Source organism: Lytechinus pictus, chromosome 3, assembly GCF_037042905.1.
Source record: "Lytechinus pictus isolate F3 Inbred chromosome 3, Lp3.0, whole genome shotgun sequence".
Lineage (NCBI taxonomy): Eukaryota > Metazoa > Echinodermata > Echinoidea > Temnopleuroida > Toxopneustidae > Lytechinus > Lytechinus pictus.
Window position 1 is genome coordinate 34,875,970 of NC_087247.1, and position 25,029 is coordinate 34,900,998.

Below are 25,029 nucleotides of genomic sequence, written 5' to 3' on the forward strand. Positions count from 1 at the left end.
TTTAAAATGTTCGTTGGAACGTCTTTCTTCGACTATGAGACTATGCAGGAAACTTTAATTGAATTTCCGCTCCAAAATGTTCTGGGTTTTAATCTTTCATGTTTTTTGCTCATTTCCTTTGCATCATCCAAGTTGATATTGTGCAGATTTTCTTGGTTTTCCTTGCATGTGCAAATCTTTGATTCGAGGAGAAGATATAAGAATAATCCTAAAAGCACAGGAATATCTGATTTCGCATGTTTAGGTTTAAGTTATTATGGAAAAACGAATCTTCAGATTTGTCTGATTTTCATATCTAACTTTTAATGGGTTTTGTTCACTTTTTTTGATTGATGGGATTTTTGTCACTCTATTTTACTTGTTATACGTGAAAAGCTGTCTTTGTTTTACACAGATTTATTACGTCATTAAGTCCTGATACCTAAAGGAAGTAAAAATATTTTGCTTTAAATAGCCGTGCATCAAAATTTAGTCTATTTATGGTCTCGGGCATGTCATTTCGGAGTGTCTAGCTGTTATTAAAATTCACAGTATTTATACTCCCTATCAAAGTATATTGTATTGATGAAAACACAACACATTGTCATTGACGAATACCCATGCGTGTGTAGAATGTCGTCATCTGGAGCAGACGTTTCCCAGGACAGTATCCTGAGTCCTGGGACACACTCCAGGATTTTCGAGAACGAACAGTATACCAAAACCAATAATTGGCCTTGATTTGTTCATGAAAGCTCATGTGTAGTTGTGAGATGTATTTCTAGGCCATAAATTTGACCCGAAGAGCACTGATAATATTGTCAAGGTGTTCATTCTTTTATTAGATGTTTCTATATTTAAAGCATTGCTCAATCGCAAAACAAAATTCTTATTCCAGAATTTAACATGTTAAACCTGTTATAGATAAGAGTATTATCTATTTATTTATTTATTCATTCATTTATTATCATTCCTTCATTCAATCATTAATTAATTAATTCATTTATTTATTCATTCATTCATTCATTCATTCATTTGTAACCCAATGGGCAATGGTAACACCGATGAGGATATTAGGAGAAATTGTGCGTGAATTACTTGTAAAGGAATATACTCCAAATCAATTACCAGTGGATATAAATACACATAAATAGATAGTTTTTAAAAAGATATGTTTAACCCCAATGTCAGAACACTCTTCGTCAAACTGGCTAGGATTCGTGATTACTTACTTGACATCTGATGAAATGCATATGTGTTCACTAATTATTCAATAATCCATCTGTCATGCTAATTATTGAATAATTAAATCCATAATTGTTTTATCAAAGTCTAATAAACTAGTAAATTGGTCAGATTGACAGCCACACATGTTATTTATCGGAGCGATCTGAATCCCCCTTTTTTGGTCTCGTTTTTATTGTACAAAATTTACTATGGATCCCCTTCTATCACCCCTTCTGATATGGGGTGAAGGGGGTACGGTGAATTCTCATGGGGGCTGGCAGTCATGGGGTATTTCCAAGTTCACTGTTGATGTCCATTATCAGACGAAACTTGATCTGCCTCCATGAGTGTTTGTTTGAATAAAATCAATCGGATATTGGCTCAATTCGACCATCATTGTCTGTAGGAAGTCAAACACGGGTTAGGTGAAGGGTTTAGACCCTATCAGATTGCCCCTACTTTGACATACATGCCACAAGTTTGCTTGACCCAGATTTTAGCCCATTGTCCCTCTCCTTCAAACAATAGGGTTATCTCAATCTTTCAAACAGGGCGATAGTATTTACTGCTGCTTTTGTTTTAATGTTATTATTTTTCGAAAGATTTCAGGTGATTCGTTGAAATGCGTTTATTAAAATGAGGAGCTGCTTTATTTCGCTTCATTATCCGATACAATATATTTTTTAAAAGGAGAAAAGTCTCTCTATTTAAACCAAGATGAAATGGCCTGAAGTATCTAATATAAGGTGTGTATATCTGAACTGTATCGTTTCTCCAGGCAAATGGGGTTGGTCTTATAAGGCTGCAGATAAGTTTTCTTTCTGTTAATAATGAAGAAGATGACGCATTCATATCTTAGGGAGTGGTGCATTGTAAACAAAATCCCATAAGTATACTCTAAATCTTCTTTATCTTGTTCTAACTATAGACAAATTGTTTGAAATTTTATTAATTAGTGATGTGTCTCATATTTCATCAGGAAAGCTCTCAAAGAAGTTCGGATAAATAACTTAGGCATATAAAGCAATAATTATTAAATAGCACAGGAGTATCAATAATGAATATTTATTTTGTTTGAGACAATCCCTCCCTCCATGAACTTTCAATAAACCATGTTTTATGTGTTTTGGAATAAATTCTGTAAATACACACTTACATCATAATTACACTCCCTATAATGTATCTCATTCAAAGTTTCAAACGATAATGGTACAGAGTGGACTTCCTATTTCCTAAGTGAAACTCGTGATTGAGGCGATAGACCTCATGAAAAACATGAACTTCCCCTTCTTAAAACATTCATTTTGCCTCATCATTCTCGATATTTTCCTATTCTATTTGTCTTAAGGCCTCGTCACCGTCAAAGGGAAAATATCCTATTTGAATGATACAATAGATTATGATTTATCTAATTTTCACCGCCAGTTCCCAGAGGACCACAGCAAACATTCTACACCAGTTTTCAATCAATGGTGTTGGTTCAATATCCATTGGTGTTCTTTGTGTGTTATTCAAACACCATTCGGTGTTATACTAAAATACCATGGTGTATTATAATCACCTGAGGACGTGGTTCTTTCAGAACACTGACTGGTGTAGTTCTTGACTCCGAAATTTGTTTACAATGTGTATAGGAAAGGCAAACAAAAGGCCGAATGCTTTAAAAAGCAGTGATAATGAATACCATCTCCCTCATGGAGTCCGGTCATTTCTATCAGCATTGTTGTTTGAAGTTCATATAAGTCGCTCTATATGTTTCACTTCCGTCATCAATACCTAAACGTTCATATCAATATCCTAAAGAACACTTTAAAGGATCATTCTCTTCCGTCATGATACCTGAAATATTGTTACTACCCATTGTATGGAACCTTCTTTCATTTTATCTTTATCAGCTCGGGGCATGAAACCTTCATTTTCCCCTCGTTTTTTCCAGCCATACCGTTTCTCAGGACTTATAAACACTAGAAACGCATTTGATTTTGGCACAGATAGCTCAAGAATTAACATTCATCCGCTGTTGTTTTTAAAGCAAATTGTCAAGATTTGTAGAAATTTCCTATTCTGAGCTGATGGACTTCGGTACCTAGTAGGATATCCTGATGGTGTCATAATACAGTTGATTCTCTATCATGATAGCACCCATATAATTACAACAAAATAATATTATCACATATTCCTCGATGGAAAGGGGTTTAAACCTGCGTTTATTGGTCACAGTCGCTTAGCGAGGATGAGAGAGGATGAGAATAACATGAAAATTATAATAAGTTCGTAAAATAGATATTAACTCTTCATTCGAATTAGCAAATTGATTTCAAATTGAAATATATGTTTATGATTAGTATTGTACTCAACATTAAGATCAGCGTTAGTTATCAACATCGCCACCAATGTATTCTTAGGGAACTTCTGAACCAAGACGGTAAATAAAAGTGGACGATAGTCATCGAGAACACATTGCGATGCAATGTCTTCTAAAGCTCTCCAATATCTTTCATCACTACCACCATCATCGCCTCCACCATCATAATCATCATCATCATCATCAACAACAACATCAACACCTCCACCACCATCATAATTTTGATAAACATTACCCATGTTTATTATTATTATATTTGAATGCATGGGGTCCCGTCGTTGTCAAGAAGTTAAAACTTATTACTGAATTAATTTTCCTCATTCTTACTGAATAATTTTCAAACCAATTATTCAAATCTGCTAAATTTCGACCGATATCGTATATGAAAAAAGCACCATACATGCCCATGATCAGACGAAATCTTTTGTAATACAAATATTCGTAATCCCTGATTGAAAACATCAGCAAATAGGACATGTGAAATTCTAAAAATATGCATAATTAGATTTTAACCCAAATATAAATTATAAATCCCCCGGAAATGCTGGGCTCTATTATCCAATTTCCTCGTGTCGACTATGTGTGGCATAATAATTTTGAAATCATGTCAACCAAATTGATAGTAAATTGATGATGTGCAACAGCAATCCCTGTAATTTCCATGTTGATTATGTTTAAGCGTGTCAAATATTACTCTGGTGTGCACCTGGTCATACTGGTAGTACTGAAAACATGCTGACTCCATGACATGACTTTAAAGCCGTGCTAGGGTGACCCACTATGAACGACGAGATTCGTACCTAACCCTATAATATTTCTCTTAAATTTTATGATTTTCGGGGTTGGGGGACGTTTGTCTTGTGTCTTTTTCACTTTTGTTCTCTTTTCTCACTTAGAATTTTATCAAGTAATAAAAAAATATTTTAAAAAATTGTTTTTCGTTAGCCATAATTATTGTGAAGTACTATATGTACCTGTATATGTATAGTATATCAGGGAAAATGTCCTCTGAATCTCGCGTATTATGTGTGATGTGTTCTTCACCGAGGAAGACTAAAGATTTTTTACGTCCGTTACAGCTACTAAAGCTAAGATGTAACTGCAATGTAATATTGAAACTTGTATTCTTATTGTTCATGTGGCCGTGGTAATATTGAACCGATTTTTTCGTATCGCCTTTTAGTCATATTAAACCTCGTCCTTATATTCTTGTATGTTAAAATTGTGATTGTCATTGACGATGTACATGATTAAGCAATAAATGGAATTTTCCTTAAAGTGACGATAAATCTCGCTCTCTTTTAAATGACACCATCTCCTTACCCATCAAAGATATCATCTGTATACCCACATTATCATCGTACGCTCTCGATTCTTCATTTCCTCTTTAAGCATAAACATGTGAAAAAATGAATTCAATCCTCCTATAAATCTACCAAGTCTAGGGACGGGTCAGAAAGATCCTGGTGTATGTCGTTAAGCCATGTGTTGAAGTCGGAAATATTAAGTGTGGTTGTTTTCAGTTTCTTTGCGTCTTCACAACCACACCACCGATAACTTTTACATCTTGGAAAGGGTCATTCGCCTCGCTGACAAGACGTATGCAGAATCCTACAAGTCATGCATTATGGAAGAATATGTAGTGGAAGCGGGCGAAGGGGGGATGTTCCTCAAGAAATAGAAAGAGAAGGGGCGGTAACATCAGTAGATGGTTTTAACGGTGAGCCAACATTCGCTCCTGCAACAGTTGCTCCTGTCCCAATTATGGTCAGGGCTATTATGTTTTTTTTTTTTTTTTCGTTTTGGGGTACAGAATATTGTGAGGATTAGAAGAACCTCTATTTTAGATTTATGGTAGACTCTAAGTGTGATTTAATGTGTAAGTTGACTGTCGGACGAAATAAAACAATGAAGCAAGTTTACCGTCCATGTATTTACGTTTCTCCTTTCCACCATTTCCCCATACTGGCGACCCCCCCCCCTTATGCTAGGCACTTAACACCCTTGATCTCACCTAAGTCATGATGAGGATCTTCCGCAAGCCTGTTACATGCCTGGTTGCTAGTGATGATAGTAGGATTAATGTGACTGGAAGAAGAAAATCAAATGAAAAAGTTTATTCCTCAAACTTTGAGGAATACCATGAAACCAGTTGCCCAAACTAAGATAATTAGCAACATATCAACTACAGAATTGTCTCATTTCCCTATTGCATGCAGTCCTATATTGGATTAATGCGTTATGACGAAGTTCGATTCCTTAGAGTAATTGCATATTATAGCTTTGGAAAATTTCAGGCGTCGAGCTGCTTCTATTCGATTAAGTATGCAGCAGTAAATGGTGTAGGATAAAATTTATTAAATAAATAAACAGAAATAGTCACCCCTTTCTTTCAAATTTCGTGCGAAGTTATATTCATTTTCATTCTACATTGTATCTTTTCTCATAAAACGCAAGATTTCCCTTGCAACTATGTCATTGAATTTTATGCCAATTATGCAATAAACAAATAATAATCTACCTAAAGATTGGTAAAATACATTGTAATGCATTTACAATTTTGACTGACTGGATTGATTTAATTTTGTCCAGAGTTCAGGGACTAGATATGAAAAGCACACTCGCATTTGAGTGTTTCGATGACTGCAATTGAGCTCTCAGAATTCAAGGAACAGTGCATACGAGAAATCTTAAATAGGTTTTTTTTTACATGCTGACAGAACAGACTGAAATCATGAAAAATTCCCTGTTCAAATCAATATGTGAAGAGCAGAATACCGTGACTGAAGTTTAACGAGAAAGCTATCCCGGGGCGATCGTCAGCATCGATTATTTAACACCAAAAAACCCCAAAATAGAAGAAGAAAGCCGTGTGTATCATATCGTAAATGAATCGTCATTATTAGGGAAACAATAGTAAGACTAATTCTATGGTATTTTTACATTTATCTATGCAAAGAAAACAACGGATATATCAATCGGACAAAAGTAACTTGTTAAATAGCATTAACGAAGATGTGACGATTTTGGCAGCTTTGATTTCCGACTGGTTTATTGGACTCCCACTCAATTGGTTTTGGCTGCGTGGGGTAGGTTAAGATAAGGATTTATACACACCTGTGTGGTTTATTCTTGGAGTCTACGTCTAGACTTCACTGGTAACGGTGATTTGACAGAAATGGAGAGGGTTTATTAAGACGGGGCTTATACGGCGTGTAGGGCATGTAATTACAGGCGATCAATTAAAGGATCGGCTGTCTGTTAACTGATAGCCATGGTGAAAACGAAGATCTATTTTTATTCCGATGGTATTTTGTGAGTGCGAGGTCCTTCATTCTAATAATACATCGACGATTGGCATTTATAAATTATAATGGTGAAAAACGCAATTTCATTCTGGAATAGATGAAGAGTCGTGATCAATCTGAGCTATAATGATCTGATGAACTTATTACAAACAACATTATATAAACACTGACATGTTAGCAAGATCAAGCGTGTGATTCGACAAAATATGAACAAAATAAGTCCTTGATGATCATGCTGATCCTTGAACTCGTATGAAAAGCAAGATCATCGGAAGATCGAGTTGTTTATTTTACACTTTTAACATTCAAGTGATACATTTTCATTTAATATTCGTCATTCAAATACATACGTTCGAGACCATATTGATTCACAATGTTTATCTAACTCTATTGAATAAAAGCTAATTGCACGTCAATTGAGATTCTGTAAAAGAGGGTTTTTTGTAAGATAAACTGAATAGTTTGACCATGAAGCTATTACACATCTATTTAAGAAAATAGATTCACAATGTTTATCTAACTCTATTGAAAAAAGCAAATTGCACGTCAATTGAGATTCTGTAAAAGAGGGTTTTTTGTAAGATAAACTAAATAGTTTGATTATAAAGCTATAAGTTACACATCTATTTAAGAAAATAATTAATTGTGGTTGATAATGATATTCAAAGTTGTCTGATTATAAATAATTTAATTGGTAAAAAAATGAATAAAACAGGACAATTTTTGGAATCAATTTTGATTTTGTTAGTTTAAACCAGGGCAGAGATTTACCTGGCCAAGTAACAGCATATACATGACAATTGCTACTTTCTAAACTATATGTTATGAAATAAACTGTACGAAGAGCAAGGAGAAAGAAAACATGCTGAGGTTGAATCTTTCTGAAACTGAAAATATAGCATCACTGTTCATACATGGCGTTTGCTTGAGAATGGAGAACATCAGTATCAGTTATTTTAGGGGTAATGTCTTAAATTCTAGCCATATTTCATTTTTCTCTCCCCTGAATAGGAATGAAACGGTATACCTGAGTAATAATTGGCAACTGTACTGGGAATGCTGCTCTCTTCTTTATCCAAATGCGCCATGCAGACTGGGTAAGTTTAGGGGTGGGTTCATAATGTAGGGTAAGATCACACTTAGGTCAATTTAAAGTCAATAAGCGATCTTAGGAAACGAAGATACATCCATAAAATAAAATGATACTCTTGTTGTGGTGAACATTGTAAAAGACCACACAATGATAAGTTTTCATACTCTTTTCGTGTTCCTGAAAAAAAATATTATGGTCAAAATGTTCACTACAGACCATTAATTTAGACCCATTGGCCTGACATTCAAGAGTGACAAAAACTGCATGGGTGAAATGATCGGCCAGGACAGTTTTTTGTGTGTATAATCCAATTATGTACATTCCTGTCTACACTTCTCTCTTGCTTGTTCTCTCACTCTCATCAGCGTCCCCCTGTCGAAATGGAGGGGTCAAGTCACAAGATGGCGCTCGGTGTATTTGCAAACCAGGTTGGAGAGGATCAAGCTGTCTGGTACCATGCGCGGCAGGGTTCTACGGACAGGGGTGTTCAAGGAGGTGCAAGTGTGGCAGAGGAGCAGAGTGCGATCCCATGTCAGGGGTGTGTTCATGCTTGGATAGAGACAGGTGGGTCATGCTGTAATTCAAATCCATGATCATCAAATGATAATATCATAAACGTCGTGGTTCACTTCCTTGTTATAAAAGACCTAAGTTAGTGTTCCTTCAATCTTAAAGCAGAAACGAACCAATAGCGCCATCTCGAGTCCTCAACTGCCAATCAACTACTCGATACATTTATACCACAATAGTTATGTTACCAAGTAGCAAAACAATTACTTTTCCTCTCAAAACATTTTAGTTTCTCTACATATAAAAATATTATTTAGGTCAATTTATTCTCTATAGTATTAGTAGATATTTGAAAACGTATATTTTAAGACGATGTATTTATAACACACAGTCAATGAGAGACCACACACAGTTCGCTCCCCTAATAACAAAAACACATGTTGGTTAAGACATGTTGCAAGAACTGTATTCATCTTAATATATATCTAAAGAATGACCACCCCTTCTCTGTATTCTCTCTTTTATGTGTCTCGCACTATTTTCATCTTTTTCTTCCTTCTTCTCTCATTATCTCTCCCTTAGGCCTACCCCTACTTATTTCAGAGGACTCGATTGCTTTATCAAGTGACAAAACCATTTTGTCTTTTTAGCTCTGACACGAAGTACTACGAAACTTCACCATTTATCCGTCTCTTGTCTCCATTGTCAGTAAACAAAAAAATATCCCATTAATCTTTATATCCTCTTTCTGTTCTTTGATATTCAAATATAAAGGTGTGAATCTCGGTGCCGTTGGAACTTCTGGGGTACATCATGTCAGCATCGGTGTAACTGTAAGACTGGTTGTCAATGTGATGCAGATACCGGAGAGTGCATCTGCAGATCTAGATCTCCAAGAAATCGGGTGTCAAGTCCGGCAAGTAAGTAACAACATCTGATCAAGGTACATCCCATCGAAATGAATTGAAAGGGGCAAGCATCAGACAGATTTCTAATATAGTCCAAGGCAACGGTCACGTCGTATCAACTAAACAGGCCTTCAGCCTTGACAATCCTAAGTAATAGACCGAATAATATGGGAAGGAAATTCAGTTTCCGTATTTGCTCATAAGAATCGCAATATTTATCCAAGATCGAATACTCTTTTCTTTGTGCTTTACACTTTTCCGGAAATGACAACCTCCGAAAATCTTTTAAGAAGTGTATTTCCCCCTTTTGTGTAGCTGGTATCCCAAACTCGACCCATTAAAATATTGATGTTCACTATCATACCGGAGCAGAGGACGAATTTTTCGATTTTAAACTCTTGTCTTCTTATATACCACCTGTAACAATACCACCGACAGTAAATTAATTTGTCATTGTGTTCTCTCCACCATGTATTCTGAACTATGAACATAAAAGAACAAACGAGGATTCTTTTTTATTTCAAACGTTAAAAAAAAGCATCTTTAAAAACCACAACATGCATAATCTCTGTATTCCTAAAGAAAATGTATTGATCTCAGTTTAACCAGTTATTATGGCTACTCCTAATCTACAGTAGATCTGTACGTATAGCCACGAACGAAGTAATGTTTCAAATGGTCATTTATTACCTTTTTTAATCATGAGTCATCCACATGAGACGATATAATTCTCAAACTAGGTCTCATTTCCCACAACCTGAAACAATGCCACTGAAATAAGATTTGTTGCTAATGATATATATATAAAAGTCACAATCTGCATTAGATCTGTACGTAACCACGAATATGCTGAACACAGTAAATATTCTTTTCAGCCATATTTTTATCAATTCATCTGCCACACAATATAAAAAAATTTCCATTTCAAACGCCGTGTGCTCCTATTCCTTACAATAACATAATCAATCTGTATTTATCCGATCATCTTGATCTACTTTAGATATGTACCTAGCCACCTTAACCCAGGCAGGTTTCCTGAATGTCTGTGGTGGAGAGTGTATGAATGGCGGTACCTGCAGGACCAGTGGGGTGTGTAGATGTCGTAATGGATTCATCGGGACATTCTGCGAGAACACCTGTCCCGAAGGCTCCTATGGTCGGAACTGTCAGGAGACCTGTCAATGTTCATCCACGGCCGAGTGCCTACCCGAATCAGGGCTTTGTATGTGTCCAGGTTATGCAGCATCGTAAGTATCGCTCATACTTCGCAACTACTGTTATTTTCACCCCCGATCTTTCAATGGCACTTTGATTCCACAATAAGCCCATCAACGTTGAAATTTGGTAACAGAAATGTATATATAAATATTATGTGGCTTATAAATCATTGACAAAAGATAGCATTATGTTTAAACACAACTAAAGTAAAGAAATCGAACACAAGCACAAAACGGGCGCTTGTAATCAGTTAAAAATCAAGCAGTTTTAATTGCATTAGTAGCTTTTAAAAACGTAGTGTGAGGGCTGCTCAAAAGACTTGAAAATTAGTTCATTAGTGCCTTCGTCTATTTCTTTTATTGAAAGCTTGGTTTCTTCGTGAATGAGCTCAAAATATTTACAAGTTTATTAAACAACGGCTACTTTAAGAGTGTGTTCAGAGCCACTTCTGGTCAAATTCTCTTCATTTGTACCATGTTTTTCCCAACCTTATGTTTATCGAGATTAGATTACATCATCATTGAATTAACAGGAAAACATTATTTTTGCTTGAAATTCTCGCCCCATTACGCTCTCAACTTTCTCCAAATAAATCCCATACCCATCCCAAACTTCCTTTCCCCCACCATACCGCTATCTCTTACATCAACTAAAACCAACCATTATTCAATCTCTAATAAACCATAACCCCTAAAGTCAATCAGGCGGTTACGATGACAGCGACGAGGACGAGTCCGACTCCGAATACGATGAGGACTCGTCCGATAGTGAGTTAATGAACCATGTGTCATCATCATACAGTATGTACCACTGCACGGGACGGTGTCCGGTCGGGAAATATGGACCCTACTGCATGCAGACCTGTAATTGTCCCGCGGGACTTCTCTGTAATGACGTCAGCGGGAACTGTGAATGTCCCGAAGGTGAGGTGTGCGACGGATCAGGCGGCACGACAACACAGAGAAATCCAGGTAAAACATGAACAGACGTTAAAATTACATTTAGTTATAGAACTTCATGTTATGAGGTTTCAATAATGTAAACAAAATAATCTTCTACCATCATTTGCCATATATATTCCATTTAGACATTTTATTACATGCAAAGAAGAGAGTTTTTATTGACATTATGCTACATGATTTGAGAAAGTGTGGGCAGTATCCGCTTTCATTTTATATCAAGTTTCAGGAAAATTACGCCACAATAACTAATTAAGTTAAATACCAAAAATCAACGATCAGTGTACATTGTGTAAATGGGTCGATAAGCCTTACACAGAGTAGAATTTGAATTATTGGATCCTATACATCAGTACAACCAGAAATTTATATCTTTAAGAAAAAAAAGGAAATTATGTTTCAGGGATGTTTTATATACCAATTGACCAACTTATGTGTAAAACTTTGATGATCTGTCAAGTCATACATAAGTGAAAATGCACTAAATGGAAAATCGTTACTTTTCACAAGTCAAGGGGCATCTCTTTAAGTTATCTTTCAAAAGGGGGTAATTACTTTGCGTGTGTGTTAATTTATATTTCTATTGCCTGAGCTCGTATCTTTCATTATTTTGATATCCGAGAGTTATTTCTAACAAACACTCACAAGTACTTTATTTCAAGTCTGTTTGCCATACATTCACTCAATCCATTTCTGGTGACGGGAAGATGTGTATTGTGTTGGTGAATATTTTGAAAGACCAATACTTAACCAATGTACTCTCCTACTTGTGCATTGTAGCTTCAACTTCCTGTATAAAACAAATGTTGGGTTTTATTGTTTCAAAACTATGGGCATTGTGTGGGTCGAATATGTAACCGCAATATAATTTACTATTTCAGTGGTGACGTCACCGCCTAAACGTAGATTGCCAGTGACATCGTCTCCAGCAGCAGCCAATCCAGCTAACCCGGCTAACCCAGGCAGAGGATCATCAGGGACAGCGCCCGCTGCGTCCGGACCACGTACAGGCACTGGTACCGCATCAGGCTCATCATCCTGGTCATCTTCCTCATCATCCAGTCACTCTGTATCAGCGACCGGGAGCAAGTATCCTGCAGCGGATCCAAACGACGGCACGGGCACGAGCAAGGCGGCGAAGCCCGAGATCGCTCTCCAAGGCGACAATACGGCGACGTCAGAGGAGAGGCTTGGTAGAGGAGAAACCCTGACATTGTGGGCCGTGATCGCGGTATCTTCCCTATTGTTGCTCGTTGTCGCATCCGTTCTCATCGCCATCCTCATCAAACGACAACACCGGGGATCAACCGTTCATGTAGAAGGGTAAGAAGTCAATGACCACTATACGAAAGAAAATGTATTTCATTTATTAACCTTTGTTTTTGTTGGACGAAATCCAAGCAGGCAATTTCCTCGTTTATCCTCTCTTTTACTTTTGATTACTTTTCAATCCCAGATGTAATAGCCTAAAGAATTGAGCACAACGTAATACAATTCATAGCGTGACTCTAGAACAAAAGAAGTATCATTAAGGACAAGTTTTACTTTCTTTTTATGAGTTCATATATAATATCGAGAAATCATTATTTAGTTTTCAAAGGCTTTTGACAGTGTGATTTACAGTCTTTTCTTTCATGGTTAACAAGGTCATTCAGAGTCAACAACACACAATTAAAAGTAATTATTATAATAGTCAAGGATTCAAAATAAAAAAAATAACTGATTCAGCTGCATACCTAAGGCCAGATGGGAATTATCATAACTTTATTAGCTCTGTGGAAAGCATATAAGCTCCCTGATGTTGGTTGAAATATCTTCGGAAAATCAATGTAATATCAATACTAGTGTTCAAATTTATTGCCTTTGCTTCTGATTTACTTAGCTTGTAAACTGAACCAAAGTACTTCAGCGTAATTGAGACAACATTTCGATTACAATTTAAACAAAAATGTTAGGATATGCATTACGCTTTACGCTTCAGAACAGTGTGACCCAACATGTTTATTTTATTACAGCTATCATATTTCGTCAGTATCGAAGAAAGAAAATAGAGTAATCAGGTGCAGATCCAGGATTTTCCAAAATGGGGGGGGGGGGTACATTTTACCCGATGAAAATTTGACAAGCCAAAAAAAAGTTTTTCACCTCAAAATTAAGGTCATTTCGTCCAGTAAAAAATTGAAAAAAGGTTCTCGCTGTGAGAAGGGGGGAACACTTGTATTATAACGGCATATTTACATTACAAATTTTAATTGTGCATCTCAAAGGGGGGGGGGGGGCACGGGCCGGCTATTCCCCCGCCCCAGTGAGATTAATGGATTAACTTAAGCCTGAAACTATGTGATACGGTATTTGAAGTTGACAACATTTGTGAGTTTTAAACTGCAAAACAACTTGTCATTATTCATCCAACCAAACAATTAATTATGAAAAATAAAGAAATTTTTTAATTCTAAAAAGCTCATATTTTCATATTTCAATGCATAATGTCAATATCTCACACTAATTTCATCCTTTTTTGCGATACCATTCACTGCTTTTGGCAATGGCCTCATTTTAAAACCAAGAAACACTGGTAAAAATACAACAAACGTTTCTCAAAATTCCATTTCATATTTAGCGTTCACACTCTTTCCGCTTTCTATTCCATTAAATCTAATATCCTGCAACCATATCCATGCTACAAACAAACCTAATATTTTAAACAACAAGGAAACACGATATTTTGATAACCGTCAGTATTATTCGGTGCTTTTGATCTATTATGTACAATCATGTTTATTAGTCAAACCACAGAAAATTAAGCATTTTTGTGTTTGTTTCCTGATGTGAATCATATTCATATTTAGCTTGTGATGAGTAAATAAATACCTGAAAAGTCTCATTGGTAGATTTTTTAATCATTAATAAAAAAAAGTATATGCAGTCATTTCTGTAAAGAAGATATTCAAATCATTTAATGGTATACTGGTATTCCAGAAATGAATTTATAGGAGAATGACACAAATTTGTTTATAATTCAAACTATAATCATCTGTTCATGAAGATTCATCTGTGTTGGTTGAAGATCAGAAAATTTTGAAATTTTGAACACTACGTCACATCGCTGACGAAGGCTGCATTTAGTAGCAGAAAATTGCGAGGTAACTTTTCCGATTTTTTTGTGTGTGTTGAGAGCAAAACTTCAAAATGTTCTTATAATAATCTGTCTATGAATATGACATGTGTCCGACCAAAAAATAATAGTAATAAAAGTCAACCAAATAATTGGTTAGGATCCGCCAAGCGCTGTTCTATTAGAGGGACCTATCACTTGACAGGAAGATGCATGGGTGAACGATAATTGCAAGTGAATGTAATCATATTTTATCCCTTTTTGTTTGGTCCAATCACTTGCTTTTGAAATCATGATGATATAGATATGAGATGAGGGAGGGAAATTTTACACTATAATTTCGTCGTCAAAATATATACTACATAATAAAAAGAATAATATAATGTATATTCAATCACGAAAATTGCACAAACTGTTTGCTTTCCGAAACCATACTATACCTTAGCCTATAATCTAGGCGGAGGCTGCAGTTATTGTATTTGCTGTTATCATTTTATGCTGTACGCAAGCGATATGTCTGATGTGGCAAAGACTACAAATTGTGGAAGCAGCCACCAATACGTAGTCTTTGCCACATCAGACGTATCGCTTGCGTTCAGCATAACATCAAAGACAATAACTGCAGCCTCCGCCTAGATTATAGGTTAACTATATCTTTGCCTTCGTATAGTTTGCGAACAAAATACACACGTAGGATTACCTTTTTTGTGGGGGGAGGGGCACCGCACCTGTATAATATAATGGTTTTATTTCGGCAGCGAGCAGAGCAAGTCACCAAAACAAAATTATATATTTTCATCCCCAAAATATATGCCAATAAAAGACCGATCTTTTTTTTTATAGAATGTTGGAATATTTATAATTATGGTTCGCTGCACATGCAAACAGTCATGACAAATGTTTCCATTGGGGGTTCTTTATCAGACTCTCAATCAAATAAACTAAATCAAATATATGAGTTTAGGAGATTCAGGTCCACCTTTTTAAAACCCAAGGGACCTTTTGAATATCTCAACTAGCGTATGATCATGTTCCATTTCTGCGTAAATTCGTGCTTGACTGTAATAATGCATATTGGGTGGGGTCCATAATGGGTCCAACATCACGGTGGCACACATGCGCGCTAGCGGACGAAGTAGGCTTCTGTTGGCAGTTGGTCTGCGTTAAGTCTCTTTCTTTTAAGACCTCTGTTAATGATTACATAACAATAATTTTCCAATTAGTTACAGGATAAAGAACTCGCAGTTCTTTGGTCTGTCTATATATTATGATGTGGCAAATTTTTAAATACTGCTATTTCCTCACAAAACCGTACGAAAGTTTTTTAGTTGACCTGGATAGTCATGTGACCGGTCCTCGTGCATGCGGTAAAATTGTTTCTGTTGAATCGGTCCGTTTCCGTTCACTATTATGTTTCCTTGATCAATGATACAAAATTAAACGTACGTGAATTCAGCAAGTAATATCACCACAATGGTAAAACTAACTAAAAATTGGCATCAGGGCAATCCATGAAATAATCAACCATTTCGTTCATCCCGATCAGACGTACATTTTGTTATATTTTAACCCTTCTATTCAATTTTTCAATTTCAATTCAATCCTTCATTTCATTTCCATTCAAACATAGTACAAAATAATACAAATCGGGTACAATTTTACATATGAACATTCTTAACTCGTAAATAACACAATATAAATTGAGCATAAATGGAAATGAGGGGGGGGGGTACCCTAAAAGCAATATATATATATATATATACCATATGCATGATGTAATCAAGCCATAATGATACGAAAGCGTTACACCTCTTATGATCAAGAAAACAGAGACAAATTAAAGTCCTACATTTAGGGGGTCGATATAATTATTCGTAATTTGGAAAGGACGAATTATGAGCAAATCAAAATAATGGATCATCGTGACTAAGTTAGACTTACTATTTTAGAATGTGTCCAAATAACTTCTTTTGATAAAATCTTAGAACTCTAAATATCGACCGTGATTCAGCTTTGTGGCCAGATGCAGTTAATATCACTTTGATAAAAACAAACAAAAGTTATAATATATACCAAAGCAACAAACTCGTCAAATATTATTTAACCATTATGCGACAACTCATTTGGAAACTCAAAACAAATCAAAGCGAAACCGTCTCAATGAGCGTTTCTAGGATACTTGATTTATTTTCATTTTAAAGAATGAGCTACGTACGCTGCGTTATTAATTGTTTCTTAATTGCGTCGTGATGAGAAACGTTTCTCATTAAAACTTTCAAAACTCGCGTTGCCTAGGACTGGCCAAGACATAATTTCAATAAAACTTAGAGTTTTTTTTCCCCCTTTCTGTTTTCCTTCTTGTCGATTATTCAAATGCAACCACTTCAAGTACTTTGTTGTGATTTATTTTCCCATACCTTTTTATACACTTAATGAAAGTTATGAATTGCATATACCGGTGCCAAAACAGCTGTTCAAGTTTATACCGGTGGAATAAAAAAGGCGGGAAGTTGCTGTAGCCATGCCAACGACCATTTCCGCTCTGCCTTGTTCTCCCGGGGTATAAAGGCCTATGGCAATTGGTGATCGAAAGTATATCAGTATCAGAAAGAGGAACTAAAGTCAGAAGTTCTTATCAAACAGCCGTTGTGCTGGTAGGGTTGGTTTTTTGGAGTAAGGAGATAGTTAGAAGCGGGTTCTAGGCCATTTGGATCTCATACGGGGAACTGACGCCACCAACATGGCGTACAAGAGAACTATAGAACCTGATATGTCGTACCAGAAATCTGCTGGTACTGACTGTAGTCATCTGTTCTCTTGTTTCTCATTCTGTTTCTCCAGATCACACAAGAAGAGACTGGAAGATACTAACGTCTATGAGATTGTCGAATCCACCAATGGTAAGCATTTTTACAGTGTTTTTTAAATTTCAGTTTTAATTTCAAAATTTCACTGTGTCATTTTTCTCCTTAACCACATAAAGATCCAAAATTTCATAAAAGAGTTGGCAAAATAATTCATCACAAATACAAAAGTAATATCTAACTCCGAAAAGAAAGCTCTTATAAAGAGACATATTGCCGATTTCGGGCTAAGCAGGAGCGACCTTTCGTGTCCGGATTCTATATTTCCGTTGCATGATATGCGCCTGTCGGTCCCATTTTTGGCTGCATCTTAAGGTTTCATATCTTTGAAAACCACTGTTTGATATTTTAGTACAACATATTGTGTGTGTATATATAGAAAATATCCCATACATATCTTTTCGTTTGGGATTCTACAAATAATCAGTGCTGAGAACTATACAGTGCGTATCAAAAAAAAGTTTACACTTTGAGAAAGACCTGGGAATTGAAAAATATACAACATGTGGGTGATTTTTTTCACATATATTCTTGGGTTTGGGTCTCATCTATCCAATGGAAGTAAAAGTTTTGACAGAATGTTACACTTGACTGAGCACTGTCCATAAAGCTCGCAGAAATCTGTTTGCGCAGAATTGCTAGTTTTCACGCTGTGTCAAGTGGAAAGGGCGAAATCAAACTTACCCTGCGAAACATTTCTCATACATTTCCCTTGCCCTTTTAGTCAATTGAAATCAAACGAAAACATTCAAGCATTTTGTAACAGTTTTTCAACCCAAACTGAAATTTCAACACTTAGTAAGCACAACATTTACCCTTTTTGTGCCAGCTGGACATAACTGAATCTAAAGAAAAGTTTATATCAGACATCTCCAGCATTTTTTCACTAAGTTTTTATCATTTAAAGTGGGTTTACATTTCCTTTTTCATTTAATACTCATTTCTCCACACTTTTCCCAAGCTTGACAATGATTAACATAATGAAAATCAAGCCTAAGCCATGTCATGTAAATCACAGCTCAGTGTAAATCAAATATCGTCACGATGGCCTCGGTGTGTGGGGGAGCGGGGTGGGGCGCAGTGCACTCTTCGAAGTGTATTGAGCAAGGAAACAAGTTAAGGAGGTAAAAGATATCTTCAAATCAATTTTACTAGCTAAATTTCACGTGTCCTTCATGATTAAGGTCTACTTTTATTCGCATAACTATTTCAAAGTTCTGCGCAAACCAGTTTTCACTAACTTTTCAAAAGTAAGTGGTGCTCACTCAAGCGGAAATATTTTTCGACAGTTATATTGTCATTTGCTTAAATGGATCTCTACCAATGTTAAAATGTGGAAAAATCACCAGGATATTACCAATTTATAATTTTACAGGATTTTTTCTAAGTGTAAACTTTTTTTGATACGCACTGTATAATGAGAAGAATCCCAAAATGCAGATTGTGTTAAATAATTATACATGTCTTCAATTTGATATCCACTATCCATACTTCATTATTTTGTTGCTACATCTGAAATGATTCTGACAAGCTTTCTGGCTGCCAAAAACAGTTTTGGCTTAAAAATGAAAAAAACATTAACATACTAGTGGAATTGGTTTACTGCTAATAAATCTTATAATGGTTTAAAGTGCAAACATTTTAATTTTAAAAACCTTTTTCAGAAGTATAGACATAATTGTGAACGACCTTAGGTTTTGTTCTGACAAATAAAATCATGTATAGAACATCGAATTGAAATTTTTTTTTTTATGAAAAAGCGTTAGTTCATGTTTTTTAATAAATTTGTGACGAATTTCAAAGCTGTTATAGGCTCATTTTAAGAAAATCCAAGGTAATTGGTATAAACTTTCATCAGTTTGGTATATTGGTATTGGTAGACTATAATATTTTGTAAAAGTGGAGCAAGTTATCACAACGAAATCATTGCTTTTGGTGAATGCTATATCGAACGTACAAGGAACTATCAAATCTCTGCTCTATATACATCGTTGATCTTGAAAAGTAAGACAATATGCAGTAAATGATATAGCTCGAATACAAGACCTTGTCCTATATATGCCATAAAGATTCATAGTGATTAAAACCTACCATCGGGGTTGGTCTTATCATGGTACTGTGTTTTCAGAAACTTCCTGTTCCTAAATTAGATTTCAATGTGAGCTATCTCTGCATAACTTGTGTTTCTTCCCTTATCTATATAAGATGCGAACAAAGGAATAAGTCAGAAATAAGTCAAGAAAATTGGGTCCGTTTGTGGTTTGTTTTTGTCATTAATATTTAAAAAGATATATTTATATTTTTAATGCAATCGAAAATTCAAGACCCACTCCAAATCTGAATCTCGTGGGTCCATATGCATAATGAACTTGAATAAACTGCTTTATTTTCACCTAAATATTGATTTGGCCAGTGTAAATTACTTGATAACAACGGCACCTAAATATCGAATTGGCCAGTGGAAATTACTCGATAACAACGGCAGCGCCAGGGGGGGAGTGAAGTGCACGACTGCCCATAAGACTTATTTTTAAAATAATTCAAAATATGGAAGAAAGAAAGGAAAAAGCGGAGAGTTTATTGAAAGAGAGAGTTGTGGCATTAAAAATGAACATAATGTATTTTTGTTTCACTTTGAAATTTTAGAGATTACAAGGATTTACTTTTTTTTTTGTCTAACATTCCAGATTTACATACATGTATTTGATGTTAGAATTTGATTTGTGAAACTCCGGTTACATTTCTGTCTTGACGAACTAAATTCACACGGAAATGATTCCTCTTAAGTGTTCGGTTTGCCCTTGGGAAGAGATAACCACGTGTTTCAATCCTGTGATTTTAAATGTTCCTGGGAAAAGTTCCGAAGACATAAGATGTCCGGCAAAGCTTACTTCCAGTTTAGATCGATTCATGTCCTATATCTTTTCCTGTTTTTCACACTGATCATGTTGTTATATAGGGAGATCTGAACAGAGGCGGGTGAACGAAGAGTGTGGTGGTGTTTTTTTTTAAACCTAAATGTGGGGAGAAAAGAGCAGCCAGGGGACTGAAAGTACAAGGTTAAAGGTCCCAGTAATAATGAAAATAAAAAACGTGGTGTATCTTATAATATAAAAGTATCCTATATAAAACTTGATGGTCACTGTTTATCTCCATTCCTCTTTTTCAAAAATGTATGTTTTCGGTCAACATTTGGTTAAATATTATCATTAAAGAAGAAGCGAAAGTATATTTGCCCAAGATTGGTTAAAGAATTACTAAACGGATGGGTGGGGCGTGGGCTGACTTATGAAAAAAAAATTGAATAATCTATAACCAGTATTTATTATAGTTCAATTGATTTCATACACTATAGTTTATTGAAATTGTAAGGAGGACAACGGTCCAACGGCAAAAACATGTTTGATTTATTTTTATTCAGATAAGAAATTTATTCAATTTTCCAATTAAGTTTGTAAAATTCTAGCTGTAGCCCCCTCCCCCATCTACTTCTGGGCAATGCCATAAATTGATCAACCTTTTTGTACGTCCGACCCCCATTTTTCTCAAGTCTTACTTCACTTCATAGACTGACCAAGTTATTGTCATTGGAGAGCATTACAGACTTTCTAAAATAACCAGAAATCAGAGACAGAAAATTTCATGAAGGTTCCACATATAGGGGTCGGACGTACAAACTTTATGGAATTGCCCTTCTGTGTGAGTCGGTTGGCACATGGGGTGAGGAGGCTGCAGCGATTGAGTGATTGCTTGCAAGCAATTGATTGCAAAGGAAAGAAGGGTCTATTGATTTGATACCATTAAATTTAACTTTAGATATCACATTAGTTTATGATTTATATTTGCTATCGTTTGCAAATAAGTTTCTTACCACCCCCTAGCTCACCTCCCCCCTCCGGGTGAAATTTTCTCAATATTCTCAACATCTTCACAGGGAGGATAAGGTACCTTTTACATGTTTTAACATCAATATACCAAGATTTATCCACCCAGATGTCTGTTTATTATTCTTTTCAAGATTCCCATTCCAGATAATTTAATTATATTTTAAATACACACCCTCTTCAACTTGTGATCATGAGCCCCCCCCCCCCCCACCTCGATATCTACGAAAGTGAAGATCATTTCTTGCTTCCTGGTATAAATTGTCAGACGTAAGCAAGAGGATTCTTGGCGTCGAGTATTATATACATAGAACATGTATAGAAGATTGAAAAATAAGAATATAAGTGTTTGTCTGGAGTGAGGAAATATCATTACCAGACAAAAATTAATTTAGATTTGATTTGTTAACATTCTTGTTTGGTTGTAATGTAAACAAAAACATGTTGAATGTATTTAAAGATATAGTAAAGAAATTTAAAAAAACTGTGAAGAGGAGTATTGTCTGGTTTTAACACTATTTCATACCAGTCTGTTATTAAGCGATATTTCCTGATATGATAGATTGCCTAATGTTTTTAAAACATTGTCAAACTTGTTATTTGAAATTGACACTGGGAGAGTCCTTCAACCAAAATCAAATTTTACGTTTTTATGACATCAATAAATCAATGATGAATTGGAAATGTCACTCAAAATGACAAAGGATTTGATTATTTTACACAATTTTATTTGAAAATATATCCTGGTACATGTATGTGTTGAAATACGAACTTTTATCAATTAATACCAATAGATATACCCTCTTTTCAAACGATGTCATTTACTATATATTCACTTGCTTGTTCATTCGGTACCAACATAGTATATTATTTTCATAATAATATTTTCCCTCATTTACTAATCAATATGTTTCTGAAAGTTGGAAATTATAATCTGCCTTATTCGATTGATGTCGGTTCTCGTGCTAATTGAATCCAAATATGTCATGCTGTGCAGAGTTGGTGGTGGTCGTTCAGAAGGAAAAAAAAAGTTGAAAAAAAAAACACGTGGTTTCAAGCTGAAGATTTTTCTTCACATCTGTTTCACTGGTCTAATACAACCACAACACATAGTGGTAGACTGGTAGTGGCCAAATTTGTGTAAATCCTGTTTAGTTGGAGAAAGCTTCCATGTTTCTAACCACAAAACAATTCGGATTAGACAAATTACTTCTATATGCTATGTAGGCTAAGTTCACGAACGAATCGAGAGGTTTTTGGGGGGTAAATACATGCCCAAATATTGGGTAGGCTTAAATATGAAATGTTTGTTACCAAACTCATGTTCCCTTGTATTATAATTGGGTAGATCTTCAGGCAACTTCTATTTATATAGGTATATGTATTTTTATAATTTCTTCCACATTACCTAATTTTTTACATAAATAGGCATATTATTACTTTTAGTTGTTTTTTCTTTTTCAATCTAATTCAATAATTCAATATTCTATGATAATTACAATTTCATAGTTTTATAGCTCAGTCATCAGATTAAGGTGACTTTGTATTATTTAATTGCAAAATATACCGGAAAAGGGTGATATTTGTGGGTTTCATTCACATTCAGATTTGACTGTGATTTCAAATTTATTATTGGTGGTGATTTTTTACCTGATTGCTACGAAAGCATGAATGCTTGTAAGCAAGCAACCAGAGGACCGACGGCTTAAGGTCCTCTCTGAAGGACCTGGTACTGAGGATTAATGCCTTACCAAAGGGCACTAGCGCACCAAGTGAGAATCGAACCCGGGTCACCGGAATACGAGTCCCCCGCTCTACCGACTGAGCTATCGCGCCTCCATATATTTATATTTGATGCGCCTCCATATATTTATATTTGATGTTGATAGTTTTCAAACATGATGTAGTGTAAGCATACTATGTGTGTATGTTACTGGAATATTAGCAAAATCACTAAAATCACCGAGATGCAAATTAAGTTGGTATCATACATCTCCATAGGTATATGAACATAATACAACATTATTGCTGAGTAGGTTTCCCCTCAAAATTCGTTGGAAGTCAGAAGGAATGTATGGTTTTCGTCTTCATTTTCAGTTCCCTTTCCCATATCCTGGTGGATATGTACTCTGTTGAATATGCGAAAAGAAAAACATAATTTCCGGGTGTGGTGACAATCAGACAATTTTTGTTTTTATCCAAACGAAAAGAAAAAAATACGTCACAGGTTGGAACCAATGTGGAATCCAAGTCCGTTGGAGTCACAAACCCCACCCCCCCCCCTCCACTGGAGAAGGGAAATCCTATTTTTTCGCGGGTCGTTTTACTGATTCATAACGTCACTAAAAGGATAGCGCATTGAAATATTTCTTTTAGTTTATGAATTGTTGAAATGATTTCGCTATTATATTTCAAACACTGAAATATTCCATTGGATGATATCCAATGTCGATTCGACATCAGTTTTATCGGTCAAAAGAATAGAAAATATGTATTATGAACACCACCTGTGGTTAGGACATCCCAGATCTAAGGATAGGGATGTCACACATTGATTTTTCCCCCAAAATTCAGATAATTTTGATATTCAGAACGATCATTTATTAAAAGAAATGAGTGATTCTTCATTCCTATCAGTCATTCAGTTTATTAGAGTGCGATATAAGCACTTCCATTCGATTAATATAAGCCTGTCTGCCGTCGTCCCCTGCAGGAATTCTATAATTAAAATCCATACACTGTTTGCGCGGGGCATTTTAACATACCAATAGAGACACATCCCGGCGGGGATGCCCGGGATCTCTAACCCAAGAACTAGCATCCAAGGCGCTGGCAATAACCATCTACATACCACTGTAATATAAGACTCAATAAAAATGTATGATATCAAACTTATATTAAAATGATGACAATGCATTGCTGATGTTTGGCTTAGCCTTGTGTTAAATTTATTTTAGGAAAAGGTTGGGCTGATAGATTATGAGTTTGAAGGAGAAGGGTACATTCAGGGTATACCTCTTAAAAACGTGTAGTATATGCCCTACCTAATATAATAGTAAGAGACTTTGGTGCCTATAGACCTTCATCCCCTGCAAAGCAAGAGGAAATGTAAAAAGAAAGGAATAGATTATTGCGGACGGCCTTTAAATAAACTATATACCGGAAAGAGAAAGTTTCCTGTCGTGTAATGAAATACTATACACTTTATATTCATGATAATTGGTTATGCCGACATTCAGACAAGCCTCATTATTATGTGTCGAGTTCATGTTATTGTTTTGTTATCTCACTTTCTATGATGTTAACAGTAACTTTATGAAAGGAGGATATCAGCAACGGCATCATTGCAAAGCATTTAGGTATAATTATTATGCATACAATCTAATTTAGATTCGGTTTGTCCTACCTCAGTGCTTCACCAGAAATTATAATCAAGACAAAAGTATTACAATATTTATTCCGAACCTAAAAAAAATAATATGGTTATTTCATTGGTTCCTATTTTTCTTAGTATAATATTCGAAATACAAAATAAACTCTAAAACGGGGTCACATACTTCATTCATATTTCTTAATATTAATGTCTCTATAATATGCGC

At 35.5% G+C, this 25,029-nt stretch overlaps 1 protein-coding gene across 1 annotated transcript in view; it reads left to right on the plus strand.

Moving 5' to 3' along the window:
• The first annotated feature begins 612 nt into the window (after window positions 1–612).
• LOC129255675 (protein draper-like) overlaps window positions 613–25,029 on the plus strand; it is a 28,275-nt gene continuing 3,858 nt past the window's right edge. Inside the window, exons 1-8 of the mRNA XM_054894011.2 lie at window positions 613–692; window positions 7,891–7,976; window positions 8,338–8,536; window positions 9,257–9,402; window positions 10,391–10,637; window positions 11,305–11,579; window positions 12,449–12,890; window positions 17,524–17,582. Coding sequence (XP_054749986.2) covers window positions 613–692; window positions 7,891–7,976; window positions 8,338–8,536; window positions 9,257–9,402; window positions 10,391–10,637; window positions 11,305–11,579; window positions 12,449–12,890; window positions 17,524–17,582 — 1,534 coding nt within the window. The remainder of the gene's footprint in view (window positions 693–7,890; window positions 7,977–8,337; window positions 8,537–9,256; window positions 9,403–10,390; window positions 10,638–11,304; window positions 11,580–12,448; window positions 12,891–17,523; window positions 17,583–25,029) is intronic.